Below are 13,351 nucleotides of genomic sequence, written 5' to 3' on the forward strand. Positions count from 1 at the left end.
GATTGCTGAATCAAAGTTCAATCGCGGGCGTCAAAATAAATGAGATTAAACGAATCTAAATATTAGAATAATTTGAATAGAAAATATGAACAAGTAAATTGCCAACTTTCGCGAAAATATCGTTTTTTTTATTTTTATTATAGCGTCTATATAATACTTTTCGAATCTTAGCAGTATTGACAAATGTACTTAACTGTTTTTAAATAGTTGTTTAATTCAGTGTTAGTTTTAAAAAAAATATACTGTATATATATTTGTTATTTAAATGGTGATTTTTAACACTTCCAGTGTTTTGTTATTTTTGTTTATTATTATTTTTAGTAACAACGTGTATTATTTTTGTGGAACAAAAACATTATGTAATTATAAGTGCCTTTGCCAAATTTGTTTTTCTATTTAGAAATTCCTTAATCAGGATTTTTAATACAAGATATTTAGGTATAAAAATAAGTTTGCCATTGTTTAGCAATAATTATTCGCCGTGATGTGATATGCAAATATTGGTGTCAGTCCAGCGTTACGATCAGACAGTACGGTCTTTGGCCGTTGCCAGACATCATCAGCTTTGTTTTTTTATGTAAACATATTAAACAAATATTGTTTGATTCAGGTGTCATCATAGATAAAATGCTAATAAAAATAATTGTACTGAAAATGCTTCCATACGATACCTTTAAATTATTATTACAAACTTATGCTTTCCTTATGGTATTAAAAATAAATGAAGAATGTTGCACCTCAAATAAAAATTCAATTGTCCTAGTTTTTTATTTGTAAAGTAACTTGTATCTCGATAATATGTAACTGATACAGTGTGTTGTTGCCTAATATTCGAGAAAATGAAAATTATAAGTTCCATAGTCATTAAAATTAAAAATCACTCACTGTACCATTTACAGGTTGGCAATTTTATTTTTATTAATAACAACGTTATGTAGACTAAAAATTTTAAATTCGCATTCTAATACTAAACGTCACTTGAAAGTTAACAACATACTCATCCTAGTAATGTAAGTATTTGAAAATGCAATGTACAGACGGTTACATAGGTTGGAACACGCACTTAATACAACGATATGAACATTCATGTTTAAAACATGCTTTATAAACCTAGGTGACAGATTGTATTGTACCCATATAAGGCTGCACTTACGCCGACGCACTATGGAAAATATGGGTGCGTTTCGGATCAAAAATCAATAACTTTTTTGTTTCTTAAAATTATGTCTTGAAATTTTTCGTTATTGTAGAGGAATATATAAGGCTTCGAATGTGACAGTTTGGTATAAATTAGTATAATACATATTTTATTATAAAATATTAAAAATCAAAGTCCAATAAAAACGATCAATAAATGGAGTTTATTCATTTTTATGTTAGTAACTATTTATGTTTCGTAGGAATTAAGACATAAATATGCAACTCATTACCAAGATACATTAATATAATAATATGAAAAGCTAATTCTACTTTAAACAATAACTGAAAAAAAGTGTATTGAAAGTTATTAATATTAATTTAAATGCACATTAAAGGTTTAATGTACCTATTGCAATTTATACCTATATGGTTTGTATAAATATTTATTAATAGATTTTTGCCAACTAAACTTGCCGAGCTTCCGGATCTAAAATTAATTCGTTCACTTTCAAAAGATGTAGTGTATCCTCATTGAGTTCTTTAACGTATTTGCTGTATGGTTTTCTAATGCTTGTTATGTATGGATCTGATGTGTAAAGAAGAGTATGAAATACGTCTTCATTTGTGGCTGCTCGGGAGCATTTTCGGGCATGATGAAGGCGAAAGTTTTTGTAATCCTTATTACGAGATTCTTGTGCGTCTTCCGAAAGTTGACCAATCGGAAGCACTGCAAAATGCTTTATAATACTTTCTCCGTGTATTAAGATTTTGTGAACTGAGGATGGCATATAGTACCATTCATAATTACTGACATAAATCCTGGCAGTCTCCATAGCATAACTACCAAATTTTTCCGCATCTACCATCACACCTGATGAAAGTGCTTGTAGTATGTAGAGACGTTTTATCAAAGTCACATCCACACCAGTAATTTCAGCAGAGCAACTTGCATTAGAAAAAATCTCCTAGCAGTATTGCCATCATTGCTATTTCCTGTTCCTTGACATGGTTGGTCAATTATCAGTCCCAACTCATCATGAAAACGTTTCTGTACTAGAGTTTTCTTCTCTTGTTTTTGTCTTTTCTTTTCTTCAGTCGTTGCAGACCATGTTCTAAAAGAAAGATTGTAGGAAATGTGTAAAATCATCTCCATACAACGTATCCAGGCATGTAATGTAGAAAGTCCGTATTGATAACTTTCTTCATTTTCAGGCCTAGCAGTCACTCTCGTCAAATCATTCATTTGCTGTGGAGTAGCTCTGCATATTGTACATGTGGAGCCAGAAGGTGTCTCTGTTAATACTTGAGCTACTTTACCGTCTATCATTGTTAAGAAAAGTTCATGTTTTACTTGAACTCCCTCGCCTTCTCTATTAATCAAAGTTGGGATCAACGAATTTATCTGCAATTTTATGTCATCCACAACTGCTTTAGTTTTCTCAGGCGTTTCTTTGCAAAACTCTAATAATATAGGACGGCAAAAACGTACAGACGAAGGTACAGGATTTTGCCATACTACATCTCCTGTTATACATCTCCTGTTAGCTCATTAATTAATTTAATGGGTACTAAAGAAGTGATAAATAAGTTAGCATCTGATACAACTTCAGACTCTTCTGGAAGCTTCTGTTTATACTGACTTTGTCCTGATGAACCATCACATCCCCATTTACTGTAAAGAAGTAAATGTTTTAATCCATCTTTATATACAGAATCTATTCTTAAAATCCTGGCTGCTGTGTGATCTAATAAATCTTGAAGTTTTACTACTCTTGCTCCTATGTTTGTAATTTCAATAGTTGCAGATGGTGGATAGCAGGTTTGTTTAATCTCTTGTATTTTGTAATATGGTGGGAATATAGAACAGTTTCTTTCGTCTGTTAAATTTCTCAAATACAAGTATTGTGCTTTCGTTAAATCTAAGTCAATCAAAATGCTTAATGCTTCTTTGTCTATAAGCATTTTATTCTGCCTTGGATTTTCTATGAGACTCGAGATTAATATCTTCTTTTCTCTGTCAGCAAATCTTAATGTTTCCACAAGTTTTGCTTCCGTTCCTTCTTCTATCGAACGTAATCCCTGTATGTATGCATTATAAATATGCTCAAATCCATATTCATTAAGCAACACTGAGTTTTTTCTTTTCTTGCTAGATTGTGACGAGTCTGCGTAAGATATGCATGGTCTTCCACGTTTTCCAGAAGATGTAGATGGAGTGGTATCGGTTAAAACGCCTTCTGAAGTGGGTATAGTCACAGAATATTCCTAGTCCAGCCAATTGCTATTGTTCTTCAAAAACCTTTCTTTTTTCCGAGAAGCTTGCTCCCATTTTGTATTGAAAACGGGAATCATACGTCTTTGAATGTCACTGATAATGAAGCATATGTTGTCTTCAGAGATTTGATGATTTTCTTTCAAAAGAGTTGATATTGCTTCCATAGTCCTCCTTCAATATACGAAAGTATTATTTCACGTTTAGACAACTTGAAGGTAGACATTTCAATGTTAAAAAATACAATGTCTGTCCTTAACAAACGCGCGTATATTAATATCTTTTGAATCTGTAATGAACTATTATAAAATCAGCCCTTTATATACCATTTAAAAAAAAGGTTCGTGTGCAGAGTTTTGATAAATTTATTCACACACATAATGAGTGCAAAACTGATAAAGTTTGTCATAACTATGTTTTTTAATAGTAAATAACAAAACTTACCTCAAACTATCAATAGAAACGATCAACACTCGAAACCGCAGCAGATAGTGGTTTTCCGTTTCTCGGACTCTTATCACATTTGTACCAATAACTTCGAAAAGCGCAAAAAGGCGCAGCCAATTTTTATACATGTTATTATTTAATAACTAGGCTACCATTTAACATTCGAATCTAAAGTAGGGAGGACGTTGGTAAGTGTCAAAACTCTTAATCAATTTTAAAAACACAGGTTTTTGTCCTTATTTCATTTTCGATTTATTTAAACGTAATTTTTAATACAAAATATAAATAAAGTATGTTGTGAAAATCTACAAAGAATAACCTTTTTAAAAATGTATAACACTTACTAATTTCTTATAATATTTACTATTCAAATTAACTTGCAAAGATGAGTAGTGAACTCCCTCAAAAATATTTTTTCGTTCAATCATGTTTGACATTTTGTATAAAAAAACTATACGTTTTTTATGGAAAAATGCTTCTGTATAAATTAGTTGCGTCATTAAACTATAAGATAAAATTAAAAAATATATCAATAACGACATTGTTCAAAATGATTTTTGATCCGTGCTTGTTCTACCATTTTCCATAGTGCGACGGTAAAGTCGTAAAATCCTTTTTATCTACCAAAGCGGGGCGATGAAGAGCTGTACGTCATCATCAACCATCGTCATTTTGAAAATAACGAATTGTATCTTTTCCCAAAACGACTATCTCCATTCCCCTTTGGTAAATAATAGGCATGATCTTTCGGAGTTGACAACCTGCCTCGAGTCCAATCATATAACTTGTCGTGTCGAATTAATTTCTATACAAGTATTAAAACCAGTCTCTAAAAAAGAACGCGTCGTTTTCAAACCACAAGGCACACCACTTTTTGCAAGTTGAACTACTTCATGTTCAACTAAACTGATTGGGTCCTCAACACGTTAGCGGTCTCTAATTCCATAAAAAATTCACAATGCAAATTGTACGTGTCGCGTTCGGTGTGGGAAGTTCCTAAGATTGATTTAGGTGGCGTTTAGTATTTTACTGTAAAAAGCTTGTTGTAATGATAAGCTACTGCGACAGCAAGTTACCGCGAGTTTGTTACGTGATCCTTCTGTTTTAGCTATTGTCGAGATATTAAAAAAACCTCGTTTTAATATTTGCGATGTTTTATTTTGCCTTCTATTGCCATTATCCTTATTACAGACTTAATCTTAGACTGCTGCGCATGTGCCCCTGCAGTACGAACACATTTAGTTCCAGCAGCTAATAAAAGATTGCATTACGGAAAAATCTACTTTGAAGAATTCATATTTTTCTGATTCTTCAGGATTTTTTCCGGAAGTTTCCACTATTTCTTCAGAAAATTACCCAACAGTACAAATATATTCTTAGAATATACTGTCTAGTGCAGTACCTCTTAATAGTTTGTTTGTGGTCTAGACCACAAAATGGCAATCTTTCCAAAAAAAAAATCTTTGGAAAAAAAAATCCTTTTTTTTTCCAGATATTTTTCAATATTTTTTCTGAAGTATCTTTTGAAGTTACTGAACGAAAACGATGGAGCAAGTAAAAAGGTTTCTTTCCACTGTTATGAAATAATTTCAAATCTCGTTTTTCTCTAGGCGACTTTTAGGTATACAAGTTTATTTTATAAATCACGCTAAATAAAACTCCAAAAGATATTTCTAAACATAATATGATACTTCGAAATATATTTTTTAGATTTTTTTCGGAAAATTTCAACTATTTGAGTTTTCGGAAAATTACCCAACGTAAAATGTTCACACCCTGCTTAACTTTTCCTGCAAATATCAAAGATGTTGATATTTTTACGTCATAAATAATTAATTTAAATGATTAGAAAAACTAAAATCGCTCATTTTGTAATGTTTGCCAACACCTCGCACGTCAAAAGTCGTTAGTGCGCGACTGACCTAATGTATGCTGTCATTTCGGTTAACGCTTGATAATTTCTGAACGAAACTATTACAATCTCTTCGAATGATTTGGCAGGAACGGAAGAAAGTGATTTCACATTTTCTGTTTTTTATCTGAATTTACACGGTATCTTCAAGTAAGAAAAGGAAATCCCCTTTTTACATCAATTTTCTATTGTATTACATATGTAGGGTGTTAGTAAGCTCCTGCATTTACTTCGTGGACGGTTAAAAATCGACGGTAAGCATTTTCAAAGTTTAGCGCTTCGGAACCTCGCTTGGCCTTACCGTTTTGTTCATTTTTGCCATAGTTTTTATCATGTTTGTTTTGAATATTGACTCTTAGGATATATATGCTAGGGTTATATAAGTAATATTAAGGAAAATATGTTGTTTTTAAGTATATTTCGCACTACCTTGGCTGTGATTAAACGACCGATTTTAAACATAGGTAAAATATAATGTATCGTCGTGTAATTTTAGTAGGACGGTTCTAGACCGTCATTTAGGTATTGATGTCAGTGATAACGTTGCTTTACTATCTATTGTTCATTGAAATTGTTGTTTTTAATCAAAACTACTCTTTTATGGGTTAGTTCTAAGATGATTTGGATTGATAGTGTAACAAAAAGGTTATACTTATAAAGAGGTAAATTACTGTGATAATTAGTGCTAACATGTGAAGTTTGCCTATGCAAGCTTGTGACATCACGCGTGTATGCCTCAATAGTCAATTTAAGAAAAATCCCTTGGATTCTGTAGTAATACCCACTGCATTGTAAGTTGGTGTAGTTTCTTAACCAAACCTTGAATGTCAGTGATTGGAAACCTCAAAATTTTAAATTTAGGCTTCCCAGATGACCGGGAAATCCGAGATTGTCCTGAAATTTTTCTTCTTGTCCTGTGTCCAGTAATTAGATTTTACTGTTCCAAATTCCAAGCACTTAGAAGGTTTTAACAAACTTACTAGAGTCCTTTTCATAAAAGAAGTCCGCCAAATGCAGCGCTGTAGTTGTGCAAATAAATGTTGAAATATTGATTGCGAATGACATAAAAGTTTTGTAGGTGCTCAATGAGTATTAACAACTCCCAAAAGATGATAGAAAACAATGTTACGGTCATGTTGTGACCGTTGACGGTCATTATCGAGTCATTTATCACTGTCCTGTATCCCTTACCCTAGTAAATTTGTCCCGGAAATGGTAAGTCTTTATCTGGCAATCCTAATATTAGCTCTAAACACTACAAGGTTAGATGGCATGCATTTCCCCATTAAACTTATACAAGCTTAGCAGTTCGTTTAGGCTAGAAGAATTCTGCAGTAAATTCATATTACAGTAAAGTAAAAGTAAAACAAAATTGCATGCTCACAAAATCTTCTCCTGATTTTGATGAGTCTGTCTCGTAATTTGCACAAACCAATGAACCTATCTGTAAAGATAAAGTGGTTGTGGCATTATTTAGAATTTTGAATGATAATATACGAAATGGTGTAATATACAGTCATCATTGATAGCCACTCTAGCCTCTACGCCTTGGCAATCAGTGATAAATCATTCTCCGTTATTATTTACTTTATTACACATTGTTTGTTGTGACGTGAATACTTCGTTTTCATCTGAATAATCGGTTACATCTATTAACATTGTAAGGTTGTACACTGTTTTCAACATGACAGTATATTGAAGTGAAACAAGTTTTAAATATTGACAATATCACCTTGAGTGGATATTTTGGAAACCGTGAATTGCGGATCTTCAGAAGCAATACTGAATAAATCTGATAAATTTAGGTTCCAATTTTGTTTAGCCTCATTGAATGGATTTGTTGCATTGTGTTCACATATATTTATTTTATTTATCTATTTAGATACATCAACAGGTAGAACATTATTACATCAAATTGTATATTGTATTACCAGTCATGGTCTGATGTAATGCCCATTACAGAGATGCACAGCATTGACATGAGCAATAATAATATTTACTTAACACTAACACGGGTTATTGATTTAAAAAGAGATAAAAAAGAACAATAAAACGAAATTTGCCAGTTTACGCACAGTACTTGTACTCTAAGTCCCAGTATTAATAAGATCCAGATCCATGCATTTGAAACATTTTCTTACAGCAGATTTGGCGGTGGATGTTCGGGTTGGATAAATTTTTCGTAAAATCTTACAATTAGTACCATTCCACATTAAAAAAGAAAAGCTCTAAACATGACTTAGCATTATTTACTAATGCTCTTCAATTATTAACAGTACTACATTAATTTTGGGGGTTTCCTAGGTCTTGAATTTATAACATGAACATTATTATCAAAAGTTCTATTTTAGTTCTACTGTCCAATGGTTTACATAACTATTATAATTTTCAGCTGTCTGTAAAATGTCGAATGCCAGTGTCAGTCTAAAGTTCCAATCCGGGCTGAGCCCCTCAGACCCTGAGGAACACCCTGTCTTCATTGTGGGGCAGGCCCCCCATCTCAGCACATTGTCATGGAGTGATATCAGATGCAAGTTGGAGCCTAGAGTAACAGAGGAGGTGAGTTTTTCGACAATCTAATATCTCACACTCCTATACTAAAATATCGAGTTCCAAATAGTACAATTTTTGTGAAAATGGCAAAATGAATAAAATATAAACAAATCTAACTAGTATAGATAAAACGAATATTGTGTTATACAGTATTCAATGGCAATTTTTACCAGTAATAAATAGATGAACAGTTTTCCATCATCGGGGGACTAGGCGTGGGCTGTTGTCCACCCCTATGTTGTTGATATTCCAGGGATTCGCATGTAGCCTTTCGTTTCCATATTTATATGGTGAACTGTTACGGAATGTAATTCCTTGCCTGCAGACTTGTTCCCTGAACAGTATAACTTGGGCCTTTCTAAGTTGAGAGTGAATAGGCATTATTTAGATGTGCATGCTCCATTGTCAACCTCGTCATCACTTTCCATCAGGTGAGATGACGTTCAAATGTGCACTTTTTTTTTAATTAGCAAGTATTATATTATATTATCCACATAGGTGTACAATTTTTATTTCAGTCTTATTAATATTAAACGTAGATAATAACACAAGCCATGTTGTACGTGATAGGCATGGAAACGTGGGCTCAACTTGGTTACATCAAACGCTGGCGAGAGCTGTGAGATATGGGCTCGCGCAGCGTCACTGGCGTCGCTGCCGGCCCGCCGCAGCCGCCACGCCGCGCCTTCGCGAAGCCACGCACTTGCCAAACTCGTGTCTGCCAGGGCTGCTAGGAATTATGACGAATTTATTGTGGTATGCTATCCTATAACTGGTAATTTTTATTGTAAGGATAGTAGTGTAACTGTCAAGTTGACATAAACTATATTGTTATTGGTAGCTGGTGTGCCGCAAACGCGACCTCCTCGCCTGCACAGTGGCCATAGCGCGGTCCTTCCCTCTGTACCACGCGCGCTCCGGCCCCAGTCCTCTTGGCGGAGGGACCAAAAGCCCTCCCACTCGGAATGTCACTGTTGAGATACAACTCGTTAAAGAGGATAAGGCTGGTGAGTACTTTAGTTTCTGAAAATATTACCTTCATTTTCAAGTCCAAACATCGAAACAATTCGTATTTATAATACTACTCAAAATAGAGACCGATTGCAACATGTATATAGGTTGAAACAAAAAATTCGTACCCAGTCATCATTTATCAAGCTGGGTCTTCGAGATGCAGTCACAAATTTAGAAATTAAAGCCATAGGTACAACCTGGTGTATTACAGGGTCCCTGGATTGTTGTGCTGGTCTAAGTAAGAAGACCAGTCATGGCTCACTAGGTGGTGACAAATGGGATAAAAGATCTGTTTTTACCACTGGCGACAAATGGAATTTAAAATATCCAAGTAGTTGCCAGTGGATTCCACATATATCCAGGCCATCTGCGTCATTGTAAATAATGTCACCTGGTAACACACGGGTTTTTTTCCAATTTTGTCGTCAGTGGAAATCACCCCTGGCAACAAATGAGATTTTTTATCACGTTTGTCACCACCTGGTAACATATGGGTCTTTTTTCTCATATGTCGCGAGTAGGAACAAAACCAGTGGTGACAACTGGGAATAAGCAGAATGGAGACAGTTATTTATGCGGTTCCATACTCGTGAACAAGATAATGTCAGTGTCTTTAACAGTATCCTTTTCTTACTCACATCGAACGAGGCTAAGGCTAAATAATAATAACCAAATGTATTAGTAGACGATGACAATGTAACGCAGAACGATAGGGGTGGCATATTCACTATGTGAAAAACAAATATAAAATAATTCTTGGATTTTCCTGAACCAATTCACGGATTGCTAATTTTTAAATGTTTCTTTTGCCTTTGGTTGGCATCCATACATCCTCTATTTTCTCTCTTACAGATGGAGAATCAGAAGACGAAGGAATCGGTCCCCTGGACCCTCGGTTGACGGACAACTCACTGTCCCCCGAAGAGCTTGCCACTATTCAACAGACTGCTGATTACACACGGCTAGCAGCCAAGATAGCAGATACCCCATGCAACATTATGAATGTTGACACTTTTATTGAGGTCAGTATATGTTATTTACACGGAAGAAAAAAGAATGACTTTTAACCTGGATTACTATCAGAACCATTGTCCCCAAAACTACATAATAATGTTAAACACTATGAAATCTTGACAAGTCGTCGTAGTTGTTAATTTGAAAACGGTTCAACAAATTCTGGACTGTTAATATAATTTGAAATTTACCACATTGGCATACCTGAAATTTCTTTTGGATCAGTGCAACGTATATGATGTTGTGTAATATTTATTTATTTATTATTGATTGGGTATTCAAGATACGTACGTACTACGTATACGCGGGCACGTAGGCACCGAATTAGCTATGTAAAAAAATACAACACGTAAATCGAAAAAAATAAAAAAATCTCAATCCTTCAGATATGATCCTTATCAAACATTTAATGGCCAATGTCCAAAAACAATCTGAATTTCTTGTTACTTTACAACGATGTGTCAACTTATGTAGAATTACAATCTGGTACAGTACTTTATGTCATTACATTGATAAGTTAAAAATGATATTTTTAACTTATCAATGTAATTTTATTGCTATCCATTTTGTCACCCACATAATAGATAAATAAATAAATTTTTCAATTCTCCAACTCGGAAAGGCCTTCTTTCTCATTAGAAATCTGCCCGCGAAAGCGTTTTTTGCGCGCTAGCGTGGAAAAGGTTTTTGAAATTTGAACTTCACGATGCACTGTGTGGTGCATCTAACATTTTCTTTCGATAAAAAAAAGATAATGACACATTCTACTACGCGATTTGTTGAACATAATAATAGTAATAATAATAAAATAGTTTATTTAAGTAAAAATAAATATAAAGCTCTACACGGTATCAGAGAACAAGAAAGTAACGAGAATGGACACTCTCCGCCCCCTCCCAAGCTTTAGAAACCGCACCACGCCCCGCAATTTGACGGCCACATGGGCTGAACGACAACAAGGTTGTCGGCGAGTCGTTTTTGCGCTAATACGGCTTTGATATTTGAATATAATTTTCATTTATTCATTACGAAACTTGTACGTTAATATTTTGCATAATTGTACGTTACTATTTATAATGGTCGTGAATTATGTTGTGTACGGCTGTTTATCAACATCTAAACGGGGTAAAGAGAGGAGTTTCTTTCGTTTTCCGGCAGATGAAACGAAGTATAAGTAAAATGAAAATTATGTCTTACGCCGCCTCAAATTGCCTATCCTCTTTGTGGCGGCCATATTTACAGAAACATATTTAAACTTCATGTTTAGGCTGATGGCTTTGCCAAAGCCTTAATAAATTTAAAAAAAAATTAAAAATGTTGTGTTGAGAAGCGATATTTCGTCGGTTAAAAGGTAAAACTCATTAAGTGACATTTTGTTCAAAAACTAGATTTTTTCAATTTTGCTTTATTGGGAAGAACATCTATGACAAGAAAAATTCAGTAAGTCTGTGGTGTCCTTCATGTTTTAATACATACCAGTCCTTTAGTGATTTTTCATAATGAAAAAATACAAAATCTTAATTATCTCCCTTTGGCCAATTAGGCTATTAGTGAGTTTTACCTTTTAACCGACGATTTATTCATACAAGAAATAAAATGTGATGAAAAACATTATATGTAGCACGGGCGGTAAAAATTACAAACCTCGTGCCGTTAAAGCCCTCAGCCTTCGACTTCGAGCTTCTAACAAATTCTCGTTACTAATTTCTAATTTCTCGCCCACTAGTACTTCCATTTTTATTACCATGGATATCGTTAACCTTATCCAATTACCTTTCAGACTGCGATACAAGTAGCAAAAGACCTTGATATACAATCTCCGGTAGTAATCAGAGGAGAGGAATTAAAGGAACGAGGTTTCGGAGGCATTTACGGCGTAGGCAAGGCGGCTGAAGTGCCCCCCGCCCTAGTCTCGCTGTCGTACTGCCCACCGGGGGCCACGGAGTCCGTAGCCTGGGTCGGCAAGGGCATCGTCTACGACACCGGTGGACTCAGCATCAAGACCAAGGTGAGTCAGTTAACCCATACGTAAGATAGGCAACAAAGACAAAATCCCAATTTGTAGTAATAACCCTTATTTCGAAGATTTTAGATATAGGTCACTATTGTAGTAACTTTGTACACATGTCTGCGGACTTCTGTTAAACTTATGTTGAACTGCTTATGTAAATTGACACTGTGGAACTACACACAGCGGCACATTTAGCGGTACAAAAAAGTGAGAATAAAAAATAGTAACGTTTGCATAAATAATATGAACAAAATGCTTTTTTTTTTAATTTTGTGTTGTAGCAGAAACGGTTGAATTTAAAAGTGACAGTTTAATATTTATTTAATCAAAGCTTTTTCAAAAAATTTTCCAACTAAAGTTTACGGCATCCGATCGATTAACTAATATTAAGAAATGAATGAAAAAAAGGACAGTGGACTAATTTTTATTTGGATGATTTTCAGGTTAGTTTTGTCTAACTAATTTTGGTGGTAATTTTTATTATTTATCATGAAATATTAACGAAATACTTTCATAGATGGCGCTACGGCTAAAAAGTCGTTGAAAACCAAATACAAAGATCCGACAACAAGCACATAGAAAAATTCGTGAGGTCCGCTGGTTTGTTCTGCGGTTTAGTTGGCATAGCGTCTGGTACGGTTTGCTAGGACACGTCGGTTCGAATCCGGCCGGATCGTAGGAATTTTTTCTGAGTGTTCGATCTTTGTATTAATAATTATAACAAACTAGTAGAGTAATTTCACAAAAAATAATTGAATATCAATTAAGTACAAATTTAATATTAAATAATATTTCAGGTACACAACACACGAATATTAAGTAATGCTTCATGATAATATTGTAGAACATTAAAATAATAAAAATTGCCCCCGAAATTAGGCAGAGAAAAGTAGCCTGAAAATGATCCATTTGCAAATTGGACCTAAAATAAAAGACCGAAATCCCCAGACAGGCATGGTGGGCATGAAGGGCGACTGCGCGGGCGCGG

At 34.3% G+C, this 13,351-nt stretch overlaps 1 protein-coding gene across 1 annotated transcript; it reads left to right on the top strand.

The window, feature by feature from the left end:
- Nucleotides 1-5,923: 5,923 nt before the first annotated feature.
- LOC113234347 (probable aminopeptidase NPEPL1) lies at nt 5,924-13,345 on the top strand (the record flags this gene model as incomplete). Its single annotated transcript, XM_026469652.1, has 7 exons — nt 5,924-6,025; nt 8,164-8,330; nt 8,895-9,080; nt 9,166-9,331; nt 10,191-10,360; nt 12,133-12,360; nt 13,312-13,345. Coding segments are annotated over exons 2-7 (940 nt in total), but the record flags the coding sequence as incomplete, so codon positions are not given.
- Between the last annotated feature and the right edge of the window lie 6 nt (nt 13,346-13,351).

This window comes from Hyposmocoma kahamanoa, unplaced genomic scaffold, assembly GCF_003589595.1.
Source record: "Hyposmocoma kahamanoa isolate Upper Pololo Valley unplaced genomic scaffold, ASM358959v1 83158, whole genome shotgun sequence".
NCBI lineage: Eukaryota > Metazoa > Arthropoda > Insecta > Lepidoptera > Cosmopterigidae > Hyposmocoma > Hyposmocoma kahamanoa.